This window comes from Pseudopipra pipra, chromosome 6 (assembly GCF_036250125.1).
Source record: "Pseudopipra pipra isolate bDixPip1 chromosome 6, bDixPip1.hap1, whole genome shotgun sequence".
NCBI classification, from domain to species: Eukaryota; Metazoa; Chordata; class Aves; order Passeriformes; family Pipridae; genus Pseudopipra; species Pseudopipra pipra.
In genome coordinates, this window is record NC_087554.1 from 39,982,165 (window position 1) to 40,001,919 (window position 19,755).

The 19,755-nt window shown below is 50.2% G+C and overlaps 2 protein-coding genes and 1 long non-coding RNA gene across 3 annotated transcripts in view; 1 reads left to right on the forward strand and 2 right to left on the reverse strand.

Annotated features, from left to right (window-relative positions):
* The window catches only part of MBIP (MAP3K12 binding inhibitory protein 1), a 129,708-nt gene extending 128,295 nt beyond the window's left edge, over positions 1 to 1,413 (reverse strand). Inside the window, exon 1 of the mRNA XM_064658635.1 lies at positions 1,354 to 1,413. Coding sequence (XP_064514705.1) covers positions 1,354 to 1,398 — 45 coding nt within the window. The 5' untranslated portion in view covers positions 1,399 to 1,413. The remainder of the gene's footprint in view (positions 1 to 1,353) is intronic.
* A 5,435-nt stretch (positions 1,414 to 6,848) lies between these two features.
* NKX2-1 (NK2 homeobox 1) lies at positions 6,849 to 14,710 on the reverse strand. Its single transcript, XM_064658640.1, has 3 exons — positions 14,516 to 14,710; positions 9,704 to 10,080; positions 6,849 to 8,934 (listed from the first exon to the last, which is right to left on the reverse strand). The coding sequence occupies exons 1-3, from the start codon at positions 14,566 to 14,568 to the stop codon at positions 8,264 to 8,266; spliced, it is 1,101 nt and encodes a 366-aa protein (XP_064514710.1). The 5' UTR covers positions 14,569 to 14,710; the 3' UTR covers positions 6,849 to 8,263.
* Positions 10,052 to 19,112, forward strand: LOC135416022 (uncharacterized). Its single transcript, XR_010431397.1, has 2 exons — positions 10,052 to 10,385; positions 10,975 to 19,112. It is a non-coding gene; the product is annotated as an uncharacterized LOC135416022 (long non-coding RNA).
* Positions 19,113 to 19,755: the final 643 nt, after the last annotated feature.

The following is a 19,755-nucleotide window of genomic DNA, read 5'->3' on the forward strand; positions in this document are numbered from 1 at the left end:
GTAAAAGGTCTGCAGCAAGAAGAAAATATTTGGTGCTTGTCTATAGATTCTCTCACCTACTACCTACTCTGAATGCGTCCTGTATCTTCCAGCGTGTCCGGCCCTCATGATTGCAAATAGGCCTGTTTTCAAATGGAAATAAGAGTTCCAAACTGATTATGTGTATTGAATCGGAATCACTCGCTAGATCCTCTTTTATAAAATGTATTGAGAAAAAAACATGATGGTTGCACAGCTCTGAAACTGGCTCCTTCTCATCTCAGGGAGGTCGATCTATTTTGCAACTTTTTGCCATTTGTGAATGTTTCAGCTAGATAATTATGCTGCCATTGTGGAAAGGTGATGCACTGACACAAACACACACACACACACACACACCCCGCTACACACACACACACAGAGCCACCACCGCGGAGCCTATTCCGTGCACAGCCCACGCTGTGCCCAGGCTTCCATGACAAGAACACGCCCAGCCTCCCCACGGCAGCGGAGCTCCAGCGTCTCGCCACTGCCACACAAGCACGGCATGTCCCAGCATCCCGCCACCGCCACGCACAGCCTTCCCGTGACACCGAGCACAAAATGCACGATCCGCCAGCACCCTCCCGAGCCCCACGAGACCACACGGTTCCCACGTCTGGGTTCCGCTTCGTGAGCCACTGTTTAAAGACAGACTGTGTACGTGTGTGTGTCCATGGAAAAGCCAGAGACACGGAGCAACAACTATTGCTCACACACTGAAGAATGAGGACAACCTCCACGCAAAGGTTCCATCTATTGATATGTAATGAGAGCTTTAAACCCTGTCATATCTTCCAAAGAATAATCCATTCAAATTCAGAAAAGTAATTAAAAAACGAGGAGAGAAAAGGGGGATCTGAGCCAGACAGAAAGCGGACAGCCCCCTGCGCCCGGGGGAGATAGAAATCAGTGGCAGGAAGCGGGGTTCTCCCGCCGCGCCTCCCGCGGGGGAGGGCAGCAGCCTCGGCCCCGCACGCCCGGGCTGCCCCCCTACCACCCACCACCATCCCGGTTCTGCTCGCCCAAACTTTCTCAGGTGCTTCCTCGGGAGTTGCTTTCCCCTACCTAAACCAGACAAACGAAATCCGAAATGGGATGGGACGGGAGTGCCCAATCCTGCGTGCCTGGCGGAGCGCAGGGAGCCCCCGCGGGTCGGGCTGGCCGGGCAGGCAGGGGTCGGGGCCGCCTATCCGTCGCGCACCGCGAAGGCAGCGGAGGCCCGGTACTACCCAGCAGCGTCCCGCGAAAGTGGCTGCACAGGAAACCCCTGGCAGCGCAGAAGATGCCACTGTCGGGACCTATCCTTCGTCCTTCTCCGTACTCGCACAGTACCTTTGCGAAGACGCAAATTCGTCCGCCGAATCCCGTCTCGATCATTTTAGTGTTACCGCGGAGGTGCCATGCACTTTCCTGCCATTACCCCGCTAGGCAAATGTGGTGTATGTTGCAGTGACGGGGCAGTATCGGGTCCCCGAGCCCCATGCCACTCGCCCTAGCTATGGCAAGGCGCCATCGGCGGTCAACACCTTGTCAGGGCTTTTGGGAGCAGCGCTTGGACGAAAGTCAAAGGGGTTCCTGGCCCGACGTTTGTAGCCCTCCCGCCTGGGCATCGCCCCAGTGCCAAGGACGAGAGAGGCGGTGGGTGTGCACAGCTGGATCTGCCCGGGAGCACCTGCAGTCTGGCAGCCTGGCAGCGCAGGCAGAGCCTACCATGGCTGGAGTTTAGAGAATACAGAGGGAGGCAGTCGCTGCTGCCGACCGCCTGTAGCCCCCGGGGTAGGAACCCCGCTGGGTTTGCTGCCGACTCCCGTAGACAGGGCAGCCGCCGGAGCTGAATGAGAGCCCGTCATGGGCACACAAGAGACCCTGCGGCCGGGATGCAGAGTCCGCTGGCAATGGGCGGCATCGAGGTCGTTCCCCTCGACGGGGAACCGAGACCTGAGCACCGGCGGCAACTCTGGCCGTGCCGGGTAATTTCGGCAGGCGGCGGGGCTCAGAGAGAGCCGGCCCCGCTCAGGCGCTGCGATGCCGCCGGGCAGCCTTTGTGGGCCAAGGCGGAAAGTCGCGGGAGGGTTTCCAGAGTGTAAAATGAAGAGCGGAGCAGAGACACAGGCCGGCGGGCAGTGCTTCTGTCAGAGTTTTCCCGTTCCTGCGCGTCTCTGCTCCCCAGACTCCACAGTTATTGTCGAACACATCAGCTCCCAGATACACCATCAGATGCACATATATGTAGATATAATGCCTATATAGACGCACATATGTAGACTAAGCGCTCCGCATCTGTCATCCATTTGGTTTTTTCCCTGTGCAGTGAGCTAGTGAAGATAGAGGTGCAGGGGACCGAAGGTTCGAGCAGACTATTTCGGAGCAGCAGCAGCAGTGCGTTTCTTAAGTAATAACCAGTTTAAAAGCAAAAGGCAAGAACTAGAAAGTGCTGAAGTAAAAGATAATATTTTTAAGAGCTTTTCTGAGAAACAGCAACACGGAAAACAATAGTTTAAGGAAAAAATGCACCGAGAGGAATCTCCGGAAAAAAGTTTCCTAGAGTCACATTATTAGGTCAATAACACGCTGAACTTACTCAACCACTTCAGCAACACCTTTGATATGAAGCCAAAAAGTCTGTTCCCCTCAAGACCCCAGGTGTCTGTAAGTTTGTCGCCTTCTAGCACTTTATTACTTGCCCAAATAAGCGTGATCGAGAAGAGGAACCCCGGTGAAATCCACCAGAACAGATGGAAGTGAAGATGTCACACCCTACTTAGTTTTCTAAGCAAGGCAACTATCCTTTAATTAAAAAAAAAAAAAAAATCCAATCACAAACCCAAACAAAGTCCCCACCCCCAAAAAAAGACCTCAACAAAACCCCAACAAAACCCAACAACCCACCTCGTGTACATGCACTTTATTATTTTCCGGAAAACTTTAAGGCGCCCCTGTATCGATGAAGTGCTAGTCGGAATGATATCATTGAACCAATCCAGTAAGTCGTATACGTTCACTAAAATCCGCCATGTAAATTCGCTTGCTAAAGAAGCACAAGTTACAAGTTACCCGGAAAGTCCCGCTGTGTTTAGTGAATAGAACTGTATCGCAGAAGAGAGTTGTCATCTCATTCAGATGTTGTTACTAGCATGGGATATGGAGCTAGCCAGTAAAAACAGACCTAAGTATCTAGGTAAATATTTTTAGAATATACGTTTTTAACCCTTTTCCCCATTTCTATACTCCGGCTCAGGACAGTAGATTTACACTGTCTTTCGGAGGTAATGCATTCGGCCATTTGTAATCTCTGTGTCATGTTAAAATAAAAATACCAGTTTCCCTCTTCATCCTCCCCCTAACAAAAATCTTTACATTGAAGATTAAATGTCATATTTTATGTTTTCAACTTCAGGTTTACCAAGAAAATTTCTGCGTATTAAGTTGTTTTAAGCTTTAAAACGAATTTCAGTTTCTTTTATCATCAATACATCATTCACCATTTTATTTTTAAAGCTGACCAGAAGCCTTCGAAAGAAAGACATAGGATATAGAAAATTTTGACCTTACCTGCTCCCTAATGTGCTTGCAGTCAGAAAAGGGAGGGGGAAAAAAAGTAATTTCGTATTATTCAACAATTTACCAGGGACAGTCATCTCTCTACCTCATAGGAACAACCGCACTGGGTCAGATCTTTGCTCGTTTGATACATATAAACAGTATTACCATTAACTTAGAGTTTGAAGGGGTTTTTTCTCCCTGAAGGGGATCATGAGAGGAACAGCGGGTCAGACAGAAAAAAAAAAAAGTATTTCTCAGCTTTGCTCCCCACGCAGCCATGAAAGGACTTAAATTCTTCAGAATTCACTCAGTCTTTACCTCTAGATCCCCTTTGTAAAGACTAAAGGCAGCTGTCACCACAAGTTGGACCGGGGCTGCGTTCCCGGCGAAGCCCCTCTACCTGCGCTACGCTACAAAACTCCTAAAATACTACTTTTTTCCCTCCCCTCCCTGCCGTTGCAACTTCTCTTGGTGTCATCTCAGAGCTGTCTCAGATTACAGTGTTTGGGATCTGCACTTTGAACACTATCTTAAGGCCCTGCACTGCGTTTTGGACGAGGTGCAACCAATATACTTTGAGATCAGCTTCATCCCTTTCTGCCCCGTGAGTACAGTGACACCGCCGCGCCGCTCCCGTCCTCCACTATCGGGGCCGCGGCAGCACCCGGGGCAAGCCCAGCGCCGCCAGCTCCCCCGAGCCTTTCCTCCCGTGCATCCCTTTTGCTAATAGGCTGCTGTGAAACAAACAAAAAAAGCCAACAACCCACAGCCCGGTTTTATATGAAGGAGGAAACATGAAGAAGTCTTTTGCTATTGTTGCTGTTGTGGCCGTAGTAGTGATATGGTTTTGTTAAGTTTTGGGATTTTTGTTTGGGTTTGGGTTTGGTTTGGGATTTAATTTTTTTGGTTTGGTTTGTTGGTTGGTTTTTTTTCTTCTTTCCACCCCCCCTCCTCCCAGCCTGCTGTGCCACTACATGCACACTTCATGGCACTTAAACATGAACTCCTATTTACAGCAGAAAAAAATGCCCTCCGCGGTTCTCCTACACTTACAGGCAGTGCCAGGCATTGGGGAAGTGGGAGGGAATAGTCATTCTTCACTAGATCCTTTTATCTCTCAAAATACGGGGTACCCATGGTCTAGTGTTGATAAAGCAGTTACAGTGAGAAACGTGCATCTCTTCCGTCATTTCAGATTTGAATCATGCTGCCCCTCCCCTTCCCCATCCCATTATTCAAGTTCTGCATTGATTACCGGGAGACCGAAAATCAGCGTATTGGAAGAAGCAGGAGTTTAGATGGAGGCACATATTTCAATTTAAAAAACTATACAGTGACCGAGTTCTCGTGAGTGTTCTCAGGGGACACTGGAGACTGAAATGTGTTTACACTCCTTCCCTCCCCAAAATATCTTCATCCTAATCAAAGCATAACTAGTTTATTTTAAAAAATAATTATGAACGACACAAATATCTTTTTTTATATTACGTTGTGGAAAAAAAACCTCTATAAAAATTGTTAAAGAGCAGTTTGTTTGCATTTCTCCTGATTGATATGTAAATACAGTTTGAACTGTGTTTGCTCGGTCTCTAGTGCCTAATAAAGAGATGAATTCACCTTTCTGTGGAACAAGTAAACAGACTTTAAACTAAGCCGACATCAGACAAAGTGGAAACGAGTTTATTTAATCGAAACTAAATCTAGTTTAAGAAAGATAAGTCAGTGTACATAATAATCCATTACAGTAATTACACCCACCACCAAATATGTGTTTATGAGGTTGCCGAGACACAATAAAATTAATGTATTTTCCCCGAAGTCTATAATGAAAAGTTACTGGCTGGATCTCTATCAAACACGCTAACTCCAATATTGGGGGGCGGGGGTATAATATTTATCGGCTGTATTAATGCCTTTCAGTGCTACTCACTTTCGAACGTTCCTGGGTTTGAAAGAATGCAAGCATTAATTACATCTGAAGGGGAAATGTCGACTTAACTACAGCACTTTCCCCACGGTCTTGTATATAAACTCCGGGAGAAATTAACCTAATTTTAAAAAATCCGTAGAGTCAACCCTGTTCTCACTCCCCCCACGGGAGCTGGTAGCGCTGCACCATGGACCAGAAATCCCCAACACTTTCTTCTTTTAGCAGAAATAACAGCACTAAGCTCCAGACACTCCACCGCGCCCTTTCCCCCCCCCCCCCTTCCCCCACCCCCGTCCCCCACCATGCTTAACATGATGCTATAGATCTGGAAAGAAAAAAATATGGAATATTCTTTGGATTAGTTGAGAATGTCGCTGTATACAGCAGGACATAATATAAAGAGATGAAAGGTCTTGAAATTCCCGTTGACACAAGTGATATCCTCCATTTAGAAATAAGGGGAAGGTGGTCAGAAAGAATCTGATAATATTTTTTTCTTCTTCCGTGTATTTCCCTTCTTCTCCATCCAGACTAGCACTTGGTGTCCGACTAACACGCGGCTATCTTGTATAAATAAAAGACTGGAGCTTTCGAAAGCTGCTACTTAACTTGGAGGTTGGGTTGTTTCCATCCCAGGCAAGTTCCTTCCTTTCACTTCAAAAATATTAGTATTTCATAACAACTGTGAAATTCAGAGGTGTTTCAATGACTGCGATCCTCTTCCGTTGTTTAACTGAGAGGATTTGATAAAAAACCCGAAACCGAGCAGCAGATGCGAAGGAAAACATGCTAGGAGGTCTTTTAGGATGGGGGACTTCTTATTTTGTTGCACTCACAAAAGGGATATTTGGGACCTGAAAGATAGTGAATTACAGGGATTTCAGACTCGTCAGATACGAGTTGTTTAGCTTCACGTGCTTTATATATTTACAGAAAAGTTAATATCTAACTGCCTTTCATTACCGATATTTACCTTCCTACCAAGCGCCCCTCGGTGTCTCAGCCGGGCGCGCAACCACCCACCCACCCACCCACGTGCGCGCACAAGCACTTTCTCCTCCTATACAATAGTCCTTCTTTACAAACTTCTCAAATCGCTACATAAAAACCCTCCAAACAAACAAAACAAAACAAAAAAAGCCACAAAACTCACTCGAAAAACAGCACCCAAAACAACCAAACCGTCGTCTGTGTTCCGGCAAGCCGCAGACTGCAGCTAACCTCCGTCTGGGTGATGGGGTGGGCTGTGCAGGGGAACTTGCGTGGCCGTGTGCTTGCATGGGCTTGCGGGGTTGCGTATGCGTAGAAAATTAAACATAGCCTGATAAAGAAAGTTAATTCAAACTACATGTCGTACACAATAAACTATTTATTATTTTGATTATAAATAAGGTGACTGTACTTCCCTTAAAATACAAGTACATAGGAAAACCTGGTAGAAATTATTTTTTTTACAAGGTATTAAAACTGGACGCTCTTTAAATCAGCCCCATATTCTATACTGACAGCAGGTTCTTCGTCATTTTTTTTCTAGTGGCGTTAGACTTTTGCCTTCTTTCTCCTCTGTGCCTTTGACATTTGAATTTCTAGCCCTGGGAATACTTTGCTTTCTTTAGCAAGAAGTCGCTGAGGTGCCCCCCGCCCCCCTCATACCGCCCTCCCCTCAATAATCGGGCTAATGAATTTGGACTCGGTCCCTTCGCATTCGAGTTCGTGAATTCCACGCGTTTGCTTGTCCCGTTGCACGCTGAAGGACTGATCCTGTATCCCGTTAACTCTCTGGCGCAGCTCCTCCTCTGGAACAGGGTCCTGGCCCTGGGAGGGGCAGGGGCCTTCCGGCGTCTGGCAACATCTCGGTTTGTTTTTTCCATCAAGGAAAAAAAAAAGAGCAAGGAACAGAAGGTTTGGAGGAGTAACCAAAGGGAAATAAAAAAAGAATATTCGTAATGTGTATAATTTATTAGAAGCTTCTTAGGATCTATATTTAAGCCAAATATCTACATAAGTTACAACAGGAAAAGGCGGCGTGCGCAAATAACAAACTGCCAGAGGATTTACGACGGGGCGATCAGTGTCCATAAAAAACGTGGGTTGGTTTGGTTGATTGTATTTTTTTCCTTTTCTTTTTACAACAAAATATACAGGCTACTAAAAACTATGGGTTTAGTCCAACTTTTGACAGCATTATACAGCTACAGGTTCACATCAAACGTAAGGAGGAAAATAAAAGCCAAGCCTTTGATGACTCCACGTCTCCTCCGCTGGCCCTGGAGATGGGCTGGGAGAGACCGGGGAGGGGAAAGCTGCTTCCTGTGTCTGGGTGACGCGAATGCGTTTTTCTGGGGGGGAAAGCCACCTCATCCCCCAAAATCTCTGTATTTACATGCAAGTCCTAGACGCTGGCAAAGTGTACATCTGAAATCCAAGCCTTTGGACCATGCTTAATGATGGTCCCCTTTCTGCAGACTGCTCCACGGTTATTAGTCAGAATATTTTTGAACACCCCATACAACAACTTTGGGGGAAAAAAAATAAAGACCCAAACCCATCAAGAGTAACAACAAAACCGAACAAAAAAAGTCTCTCTCTTAGAGGTCCGCAGAGAACCATTCAGTAAAAGGAGGGGAGGGGGGAAAAAGCAATTAAAAAAAAAAAAAGAAAGATAAAAACACACAATAATTTTGTGAGGACAGAGATTTGTGTAACTGGGAAAATCTGGTGTTTTTTTTTTCCTTTTTGCCTTTTTTTTTTTTTCTTTGTTTAATCCTTTCACCAGGTCCTACCGTATAGCAAGGTGGAGCAAGACATGGCAGTGCCATAGTCAGAAGTAGAAGAGTTTAGGTGAGACAAACTGGAGACTTGGCTTTGCAGAGAGGACGGACTGGCCGAGTGCTGTCCCATGTCTGGAGACTGCCCCGCACTGTTTGTCTGGTGGCTCTGATGCTGTCCGAGGCTGTTGCCATTGGTAGCCACTGTGATCGTTGTAGCTGCCTGCTGCTGATGGCTCTGGATAGCTGCTGTGGGTGTGTTGGAGCCTGCTTGGCAGGGCTTGCCATCCTTCACAAGCACTGGCACCGCCACCCTTCTGGGAGACTGCTGCTGCTGGCAGGAGCCGTTCTCCTGTTGCATCTGCTGCTGTGCAGCCTTGTCTTTGGCCTGGCGTTTCATCTTGTAGCGGTGGTTCTGGAACCAGATTTTGACCTGAGTCGGGGTGAGATGTATCATGCTGGCTAAATGTTCCCTCTCCGGGGCGGAGAGGTATTTTTGCTGCTTGAAACGTCTCTCCAGCTCGTAGACCTGGGCCTGGGAAAAAAGGACCCTCCGTTTCCTTCGCGGCGTGCTCTGGAGCGGGGCCATGCTCTTGCTCACGTCTCCCAGGGACCCGAGGCTGCCCATGCCGCCCATGTTCATGCCCGAGGACGGCGCCATGAAGCGGGAGACTGCAATGGAGAAGGCGGCACGTTTTAGGCGGCTTGGCTTGGCCCGGCCCGGCTCGAGAGGGGCCCCGCGCTCCGGGCAGCCCCCGCCGCCGCCTGCCCCCAGCGGAGCTCCGCAGCCCCCCGGCAGCCCAGCCCCGGCCTCGGGGCGCCCGCGCTTCTAAACAACGACTTGCGCCCCCGGGGCGAGCGGCGGTCAGCGGGACCCCCTTCTCTCTCGGCCCGGCCCTGGTGAATAAAACCAGCCACTCGCCCCTCATCCTTCCCGGGGGGGGATAGCCACGCAAGTATCTGATGTGACAGCGCGGCGGCAGCGGCCGCGGACAGCGGCTCCGCCGGCGCCGGCCGGGGCGGACTCGCCCGCTCCGCCGCTTCTCGGGACGCGGCCCCGGCGGCTTCGGCTTCCCCTCTCGCCTGCCCGGTCCCGGGCGGCGCGCAGGCGGACGGGTACCGCCGGCTCCGTTTGGGCCCCCGAGCCGCACCACTCCAGCCCCGCTGGACGGCGAGCCCCCGTCTCCCTCTCCCCGCCAGCGCGGGGCTTCCAATCCCCAACCCCGCAAAAGCAGCCGCGGGAGGCTGACATGCAAGCAGCTAGGGTGGAGGGACCGGGCACGATCCTCATGCAGAAAGAGGAATTTGGGGGTGGGGGTTGCGTTTGAGATTTGGACCGACTTTTGCCCTGGCGCGGAGCCCCCGGCGCCCGCTGCCCGCGGTTTGGCGGGGCAGCTGTGCGGCCAACCCCCGCCGACAACCCAGCCCCGGGATGACTTACTTGAGGAGAAGCGAGGGTCCGGGTTGGTGCCGTACCATCCTGCTGCCGAAGCACTGTTCCTCATGGTGTCCTGGTAAGGCGGCAGCTCGCTCATGTTGCCCAGGTTCCCATTGCAATAGCCCCCCATCGTAGCATGAGAGAGCTGGGGGACCCCTGGCGCTGTCATATGGTAGGCGGCAGTCACTGTTCCGTTGTGGCCCATGGGGTGCTGCTGCATGGCCGGCTGAGAAACCTGAGACTGTCTGTAGGCTGACAAGGGAGCCCCCAAGTTACTGCCCTCCATGCCCACTTTCTTGTAGCTTTCCTCCAAAGGACTCAAGATGTCAGACACTGAGAAAGGAGTCGTATGCTTTGGGCTCATCGACATGATTCGGCGGCTGGGGAAAAAAAAAAAAAAAAAGGAAGGGGAGGCAAATCTTTTTTTTTTTTTTTTTTTTTTTTTTTTTTTTTTGCCAAATATTCTGGTGTTGCCTTAACGCCGATCTTGTTGGATGTACACGTAACCGAGTGGACGAAGTCCGCCTTAATTGGATTGAGTGGAGGCTCAGGGCTGCCTTTCGTTTGTTTTAGCCAGACGCCAGGTTTTAGGCTGCCACCAGAGGCGGGGCATAGGCACTAAAGCAACAAGACAATAGAAGCCTACATCTTGCCCAAGATAATTAGCTTACATGCTGATGACAAGGTAAACACCTTTAAGTTTTACTTGTCATGATTTTTTTTATGTCTTAAAAAAAAGAAAAAAGAGGGGAAAAAAAGAAAAAGAGAGAGAGAGGACGGGAGAGAGAGGGGGAAAGAGAGAGAGACCCTGTGAGCACAACTCATTTTATTTTTCTCGGGGGTGGCAATATCGTGGACGGGAAATAGAAGGCAAGGCAAAAAGACCACCATTTGACTGGGTGAAAAGATTTAAAAACAGCTCCCGGGTGGCAAGGCTGTCAGCCCAGCCTTTGTGAGAGCTGCGGAAAAGGGGTGGAATGCCGGTGAGCTAAAGCACCAAATCTCCCTCTTCCCCCACTAAGTTTGGTCCGGAAGGAGCCCCGCCGTCAGGAGGGCAACTTTCAGGAGGGCAGACCTTTCCCGCCGGGCCACAGCTCCCCTCTCCCCGCGCTGCCCGCACTGGACTGTCAGATGCCCCGGCCGGCTGAGGCTGAACAAGCACTTGGGGTTCAGCATCTCGGGAACACTCTCTAAGACACACGGTGCAAGAATCGGTTTTCTCCCTAAACCCAAAAGTTCCTTTCACCTAGGATTTTTTTTTTTTGATATCTCAGGGATAGGTGGAAGATGCAAGTTTCCAAAATCAAGCAGTAATTTAATTGCCTGGGGCGAGACATCGATGAAAAATAGATTAGCGCAAGATGTCGCTTGTTATTCTCAAAGGCAAAGACTCTTCACAGGCACTCGTGGTCCTTCTGAACCAGAAGCTGCTTTCTAAGGTTATTTATACAGCACGGGAGCTGGATGGAGAAGACCTCTCAGGTCATCTGCTACACGACCTTGCCAATGAATTCCCTGTAGTTTCCAATGAACTGCAATTTCTGGCACTTTCAGATCTGTTCTCGGATCCGGTGTGAAAACAAAAGCGATCCATTCACAGCCACACACACATGTACAGGCAGCCAGCAGCTAATGACACTTGGGGCTTTGAAGAAATTTCCCAATGCCTAGTGTTTCCAAAGCTTATATTTCGGGGTGATCTGGGCGGAGGAGAGAAACCACCCCTGAGTGTTTCACATTCCGGCCTACGGCCCTGGCAAACCCAATTTAATACAGCGATTACACGGATATTCAGAAAATTACAGCGAAGGTACAGTTAACCCTGGGACTTTGAAGTGTCAAGTAACTATTTAGTAATTGCGCTTGTAAATATGTTTGTGCTCGGCTGGTTCGTGCTTAAAAATGCAAAAGTGCACTTGCTACCCAGGAATAACTAAATATCTTTGTCTAAAGTGGCAGCATAAATAGCCGGTCGCTTTGTGACTGTGCTTGATATTAGTACATAAGGATCATTTTGCTTCAATTGGGAGGCTCTCATTCACTAGGCAAGAAACCGTTTAGGAGCAAGTAGGTTCCCGTATGAGAGTTAACATCCTTCAAGTGTAAGCCTCAGTCTTGATTACACTTTAGAGCTCTGCAAGAGGTGAGCTTTTCCACACAAATATAATCGGGGGAACTTTCCTTCAATCAGGTCTCCAGCTCTCTTACATCATCTCAGCTGCTTCTTTCGGCATCAGCTCCCTCAAGGTTGAATATCCCGAAGTGGGCTGGTTGTGAGTCTGCTGGGTCACTGAAGGCAGGGAAGGGCGACTTCGGGCTAGAAAGGCGTTTGCTTTTATCTCTTCTCTTTCCTCTTTTCTTTCAAAATCTTACAATCTTGTCTTTCCAAATTTCTGGAACACTTCTTCCCCCCCTTCCCCCCCCCCCCCCCCCCCCGCCCCCGCTTTTCCCACTTTTTGCGCGTTTTTCAGTACGGTCTTTGGTTTTGTTCCTACAGAAAGAGACACTTGGTGGTTTGGTTGTTTTGGGTTTATGGTTGTTGTTTTCCCCCCGAATTTCTCAAACACATCAGCTCCGTGCCTGTTTCATGAGCGTTAAAAAGAAGGGGGTGGATGGAAGGGAAAAAAATTAAATCCCACAGGATCCACTAAATGACGCTGCGGTCGGCTTTAATCAGAGAGGAAAGATGGCAAGTGGCCGCGCAATTTGTGGGCAGAAGCAGCGACTCCTTTTCCATCCAATGCGTGCGAGGTGGGGCAGCTGGGGAGGCACCAGCACCAGCTCTGGCAGCGGTGCGCGGAGCGCTGGGCGCGGGGGCTGGAGAGGCACCCCGCCGCCCTGCGCCGTCCCCGGAGCTCCGCCGGAACGACCCCCTTTGCCTCCGGCTGCGGTTGGGAGAGCTTATTTATCCTCCCGCTGGAAGGACACCAGGTTAAATCGCCTCCGAAATATTGCTCCGTTAGGTTATCCCGAGCGACTCTGGCCTTGGCTCTGCGCGGGGTCTGGTAGAGGCAAGTTAATGAGAGAGCACTCCGTTCACCTTTGTTGGGGAGCGGGTGAAACCATCTATGTGGGTCTGACTGCTGAGTTAGGAATACACTGGCGCGCGTACAGGCACAGCTACGCCCCGCCGGGTCCCGACAGCAATTTTTAGCCCCGCTAGATCGACTCGGTGAAACGGAAGCAGGTCAGACCCTCTACCTTCTTTCCCTCTCCAAATGAGTTATAACAGGGCGAGTCACACAGCAGACAAGGGGCGAGAAAACTTCTTTGCTGTTGCCGTGTCCCGTCGCTCACCCTTTTCTTTCAAACCCTCCACCCGAGCTTCGTCGAACAGAGATGGCTGCCCCCAGCCCCCGGAGAGAGTGGCCGCCCCGACAGGGTCCTGCCTAGGCTGCCTTTAGTGATATGTTCGTGTACCTGGTGATGCTGTTTAGTAAATCACTCGAGTTAAAAAGAAATGCTAAGAAGGATAGCAAGGAAGATAAGATGCGTTTTGCCTGGTGGAAGCATTTTCATGAGAAAGGCACGGTTTTCACCTCGTGTTTGCAGAAATGCGGCTACACGGACGTCCCTTCAATAGCTTCTGACCCCACACAATCCTTTTGATAACACTCAAGAGGTGGAAGAATGGGAGACTTTGTCAATCAAATGGTGCCAATCCCAATGGAAACGGTGCCACCAAGACCGCAGCGCGTTTCCTCATCAACTGGATTGCGGGGGCTGGGAACTCAAGGATCAGCTTTTGAAAGTGCGCACGGGGCTCTCCAAAGAAAACAATGTCTTTTTTATACGAGCTGCTGTGCCTCCCCAAGGGGAATCAAATGTGCTCGGCCAGCCAGAGCTGTCGAAGGGCTCGGAGGGCAGAGGGGAAGGGTCTCACGCAACACACCGCCAAATTCTTTCTCAACAAGAAAGACTCTTCCTAGGCGTAACTTTTTGATACAAAGACTTAGGTGCTCCGTGGTCCCTATGGGTCAGTACACGGGCGCGTGTCTGGTTCCGCCAAGCTACCGGCACAATGGGACAACCCCTGTCCAGCCTTGCTACCCCCTCTCTCAGCGCCGAGGAGTCGGCCCTGCCCGTTGCCCTGCCCGCAGTCGTACAGCCCTCTCTGCCGCGGGAGCAGGGCTCTGCAGAGGGGCCAGCCGCTCCTAAAGAGGTTGGAGTTAGAGGGGTCAAGAGCAGATCTTGGACAGGACTCTTTCTTCTCTCCTGGTCATCAGCACAACTCTAACACATCCATAGAGAGATGTAAAGGACCGTCCCCAGATCCTACACTTTGAAAAAGGACACCGCCGGGGCAGCTTGTCGCAACTCTTCCCTCTCGACCCACCCTTAGCAAGCTCATAGAAACTTCATTTGATTGCTTGTGCATGTCGATGTTATACACCCTCTGTCGCCCCAGCCCTCCGCATGAGGGATGATGTGCCCGGCACACCTACGCCGGTAGCGGAGGTTTCTGCAGTAATCGGGTAGGGCGGACTTGTGTCACTGCCGGCCACGGGCAGGGCGCCGTGAGCCTCTCACTGCCTGGAAAGCACATGCTTGGGCGTGTAAGGCAGGAGTCCTCCCAGAGACTCACCTTGGGAGCGCTCCCTAGGCATGGAGCGCTCTGTGTGTTTGGGCGAGGGGGGGCGGGAAAGCCTGCTGTGGCTCATGGGGACAATTCCTCGCCATGAGAAAGCCCCCCTGCCCTAATTATCTCATTCGGGCGCAAGAAACTCATCAATACACCGGCCGAAACCTCTTCCCCTGGCATGGGAACCCAAGGCAACCAGCGAGACCACCAAAGACTAAAGCGAAAATCCTCACCCCTCCGCAGCGCACGCACAGTTGCTCCTCCAGCTGCCCAGGGCGTGGAGCATCTCGCAGCTGGGGGTTCTCGGGGCCCCTTCGTCACGGGTACCTAGCGGCCCGGCTCACAAGGCTCAGTGCGAGCGAGGGTAGCGCTGCCTCCGCGCAGCTCTTTTCCCTCCTTCCCCAATTCCTGGCAGACGGCTGAGCCCTTCTGCCCTAATCCTCCGACACCCTCCTCGTCCTTTCCTTCGCCAGGCCGTTCCCGGCCAAGAGGGCCAGGGTGGAGCCAGGTGCGGGGTGCCAGGGCAGGTCTCCTGGAGCCGCAGCGGCGGGTGGAGGGCCGCCGTGCCAGGGCGGGGGCGGCAGGGCCCCGGCGCACGCCTCGGCCCGCCAGCCCCACCGCGCCCCTCCGCGGCTGCCCAGCGCGGGGACCCGGGGGAAAGGACTGTTTGCAGGCGTGACTGCCCCGGTAGTCTGAGATGGATAGCAGCAGCATTCGCACAGATGTGTGAACTGCTGTCTGATCCCCTCATCCTGGTACCGATATTATCAGCAGTTAATATATGCCCTCCACATCTGGGTTCTTTAGTATCAGTAGACTGTCACCGCCGCAACACTGTCAGTACACACATACAAGACTTATTGTTGCTCCAAACTATTTTTGATACACTCAAGTCAGAGGTGATTTATGCGGAGAATTTCTGGAAGGTAGGTGTTGAGACAATTTACAAAAAGTTAGTTTGTAGAGATAGTTAAAAATATAGGCACGGTTTATGTAGATATAAACTCAGGCAAAAATACTTTTTATTGGTATGTGTCTACAAACAGAATCCCACTGCGATCTATCTATCTGCTTTTAGGTATAGCTATCAGTATAGTACAATAGATAGCTTAGGAGTTATGTGCTTTTGTGTGTGTTCTCAGGCAAGCCTACACACACACACACATAGAAGCGTGGGGGTGCATACCTCCGGCAGTGGGTATGTATGAGTATATATTTACGCATACATTCACAGTCCTCAACCCTGTCGTCTCTTAAGTATTTCAAAAAGGAACTCAGCTTTTAAGTGGGTCACCTCGCCGCACTCCCTTCCCCTACCCTCGCCCAGGCTCGCGGCCGCGCCGGCGCCGGGGAAAGGGGCTCTCGGCTCCCGGGTGGGGTTGGACGCGGAGGCGAAGGACATGGACGTGCCTGTGGGTGCAGAGCGAAGGGGCGGGCTGGGAGTCGTCCCGGCCGTTTGATTTATCGCAGCCCTTTTCTGTTCCAGCGTGGCTGGCGGCGGCGGGCGGCGCGGGGACTTGTTGTCTGCTGCCCCTCGTTTCGATCCCCGTGCCCCCGGGCCGCCCCGCCGAGGGGTTTGGGGAGCTGCAGCCTGCCCTGTGCGTGCTGCGGGGAGGGGGCTCAGAGCCTTCGCTCGCCCTCCAGCGCCCTCGGGGCTGCGCGGACGCCGCGCTGGGCCGAGCCCAGGAGCGCTCTCCCGCGCCCGCCGGGACTATGCGCGCTGGGGGAAAGTCGACCTTTCCCCCTCGACCTTACCCTGCGGGTAACCAAAGCTCCCTTTTATTTTCAATGTCACTTCGGAGTTTGCCTTTTGTTCCCCGCTACCTCTCGCTTCCAGGGATACGGGCGGCTCCCCGCTGGCTCGGGGAGGGGCGAGCGGTTGCAAAGATGTGTCATTTAAAAACGACAGTGGAGCCTTTTCGACCAGCCCGGGTGGTGCCCGAGCTTTATTTTCGTGCCAGGAGGAACGGAAATATTTTGCTTTTGTTTTCACAGCAAAACTCGAGAGCAAGTTACAGGAGGGTTGATAGGAGCCCCGGCCCTTCCTTGTTACCCCAGGCTGGGGCTGCTGGGCCGTGCAGGGCTACCCAGCCAAGGGCCTACGCATCGGGTGCGTGCCCACGGCAGCCCAGGAACCCGCGCAAACGGCGCGGATGCCTGTTCTCGGATGCCCTGCTGTCACTGACTTGGGAGTGACTGAGTGCTTCAGGAATTGCACCCAAGTCTTTCTCTGCTTCCCATCTGCTCTCCAGTCTGCGGCTTGATCTGAGCTCCTCCCGGGGCTTTAATTCGGAAGGAAACTGCCAGCTGTCCAACTGTGCCCCTGGCGGGGGCCATCACTGCAAAGCGAGGCGCTGCACTTGTCAGCCGTGCCCCGGGAGGGACGCACCGTGACCGGACTCCGCGGTTCCTCACGGCGGAGAAACCCGCAGTAGCCTCCCTCTGGCCGCCGGGGAAAGCGCAGAGCCGGGCCGGGCCGGGCCGCGCCCACTGGGACTAACCTGGCCCTTCCGACTTGATGCTGCTGTTGAAATTTCACCCTAGCTAAGGCAAAACCAAATAAATGAGGAAACAGAATGGGATTTTGCTCAGTCGTCCTCGTAGGAGACCAGTGTAATTACACGAATATTTGTCCCTTTTCACTGTGCGTTGCTCCAATTCTAGAGGGAAGAATTAGCTTCTTTTAATGTTGCTGCAGCTCCACCTCAACACCCTCCCATAGAAGTAGCTCTGCCTCTGAGCAGAATTTCTCCCCCTCTGTGGGGAAAGTGCAATTTTCCTGTTCCTGGATCAAGAGGAACTGTTTAATAATTTGTGCCCATTCCAAGTGCTCGCTTTTGAACAGCACAGTCAAACAATTTCAAATCGTGCTCTTGATAGTTCACGGTCACATACACAAAAGATTCTCACTCAAAAACTGCCTGTTAGGTGTGACTCTTCCTCTTCTCCAGCTGCTTCCTACCTCCCAAGCCTATGAATTCACCCCACGAGGGCTGCTCTCAGTCCCTGCTCTGCAGGGGCAGCCTGATTGCCCCAAGGTCTTCTCTGAGTGTGGAGAGTGAATGTGCAAGTGCCATCCGGGGCTGAAACCCTCAAAGGTAGAGCTGAGACGAGTCAGTAAGCTGACCTGGTAGGGCCAGAGTGACCCAACTGCCCACTGTGAGTGGCAGGTGGATTTCTTCATTTGTCACGTGAGCCATAAAAATCAGCATTTCCCCTGATTCTAATTAAAAAAAAAAAAAAAAAAAAAAGCAATCAATGTTCACTCTGCCTTGATTTTCTTCTGTTCCTTTCCTGGAAGAGAGGACACAGAAGTCTCCTAGGCAAAGAGGTCCATTTCAGAAGCCCAAGCACAATTCTGGGGATGTTTCACCCCTTTTCACTTCATGGGAACCAGAATCTCTGGGAAGATCATGCCCTCAGTCTGGCTAGTACAACTGGTAGGTCTAGTTAAAAGCTGATTTAAAAAGCTGCAGCACAAAGGAAGCCATCTGTAGGGAAACTCAACAATGAACTTTATTGGTCCTGCTACCAAACCCATTAACAAAGCTATACTCTGCAGCATTGTTTCCAGGGCTGGGTTTTGTTAACCAGCTACTGACATATATATATGGCCCAGGGTGCTGATGTAACAGGTGCATTCCTCCTGCCAAGAAAGGGTTCAGTTCAGTTACCAGTTTCAGCTAGTTCAGTTTCAAATACCAGTCTTTCAAGACTTTCCTTCTGTAAATAGGGGCTCGAAAGTTTATTGTACAATTGGATATATGCATAACGTACATGTCAGGGAAGCTCTGCTTGAGCCATGAGACTTGTGTGCCACAGAAGTAATTTGACAACTCTGACAACAGGTCCCATCGCCTCTAAGTCTATGGGTCAGGCATTCTGAAGGCCAGATCAGGTTCCATCAACTGGACTACCCTGCAACACACTTGTCTTTCAAAGAGTGCTCTAAACCCAGTTTGTGTGGCTTGCTCACTCCAGTGCCAATGACACCTATACTGTCATACATAACTATGGAAGCAGAATTCCTCTATTTTATACAAGAAATGGAGATGGGGGATAGTGAGTTACAACTGCTTGCAATACAGAATTACTACTGGGAGGAATGAGTGTCTGTGCATTTCTGTTACTGCATGTATCTTTGCTCGAACATTGCCATTTTCTCTCTCTGACATTCACTCTGCTAAATATGTTTGCTTATGTGAGCTGCATAGTGTAAAATATAGGATCTACCAAGGCATTTTTCTTGCCAAGGAAGGTGAAGCAAAGGGTTCATCAATATGTTTCACCTTTTCCTTCTCCCAAGAACAAGCAGTAACCTGGCAAAGAAATTACACAGTTGGAAAGGGACTTATTGCCCACTCTTGTGGCTATGGGAAATACAGAGCTGCTCCTAAATGAGCTCCTCTTATTGTAATCAGCTAATGTCCATATCTTCCTCAGTTGTGTTCCAGCAGCAACCTCTCTTCCCTTCTGACATGTTATTGATCCATTGAGCAGGATTCTATGGCTCCCATATTTTTAGGGGATGGGTAGCACAGTTCCACTTGCAACTAAGGGCTGACTGAAAGGTTTCATAGATATAACAAGACATAGGCTCAGCCTTGCAGAACCTTTCTTCGTGGAGTTGATCAATCAGCAAGAAGGAAAGAATGAAGTTCAGCTTGAGGTTCAGTTGTGTTGAAGGACCGAGAGTTGGGAAGCAAAACCAAAGCTTCTTTTAATGTAATCTAAGCAATGCACCCAACAAGTTTCTGAAGGTCCAGAGGTATTTAATCTTTGAATTAGAACAGCACTTTCTATTCAAATAAAAAACATATGCTAAAACAAGTCCTTGCTATCAGCTCTATTATATGTTTTCCCAGACATTAGTCATTATTAGCATTGTAGTACAGAAGACACTCCATGTAGCAGGACTATCTTCTAAATTACTTTGGATGATAGACATTATGCAGTTAAAAATTTCGCTCGTCTTTGCCCTGTCATAAATGAAAGCACATATTATACTTATTCAAAAAATAGCTGACCATAGAGTTAGGTTCAAGTTACATTTTCACTGCAGAAATATTTATGCAGAAAAAACCTAGATACTTTCTTGGAAGTAGTTTAATCATGTAAAACTGTCCATTAATGGATTTTGACTACTGTTCAGTTTTTAAAATAATCTCCCTTATAATTAGTTGCTTTATCATTCCTTTATGTGCCTTGCTTATTTTGAATTCCAGGGAAAGAAGACCGCTCAGCTGATATAATGAGATAATATCCTTCACTGGCGTAAGTAAGGCTATGAGATGGACTACTACCCACATTGGTAATTATACGTGCTCCATTTCCACAACTGGAACCAGAATGAATACTCTACAGCATTTTACTGCCTCTGAATAACATTAACTGAAAAAAACTCAAGTGAGTAACTTGTTTACGTATTAGTGTTGGAGAAAGCAACCTCAGCTGGCTGTCCTTGAGTCAGTGG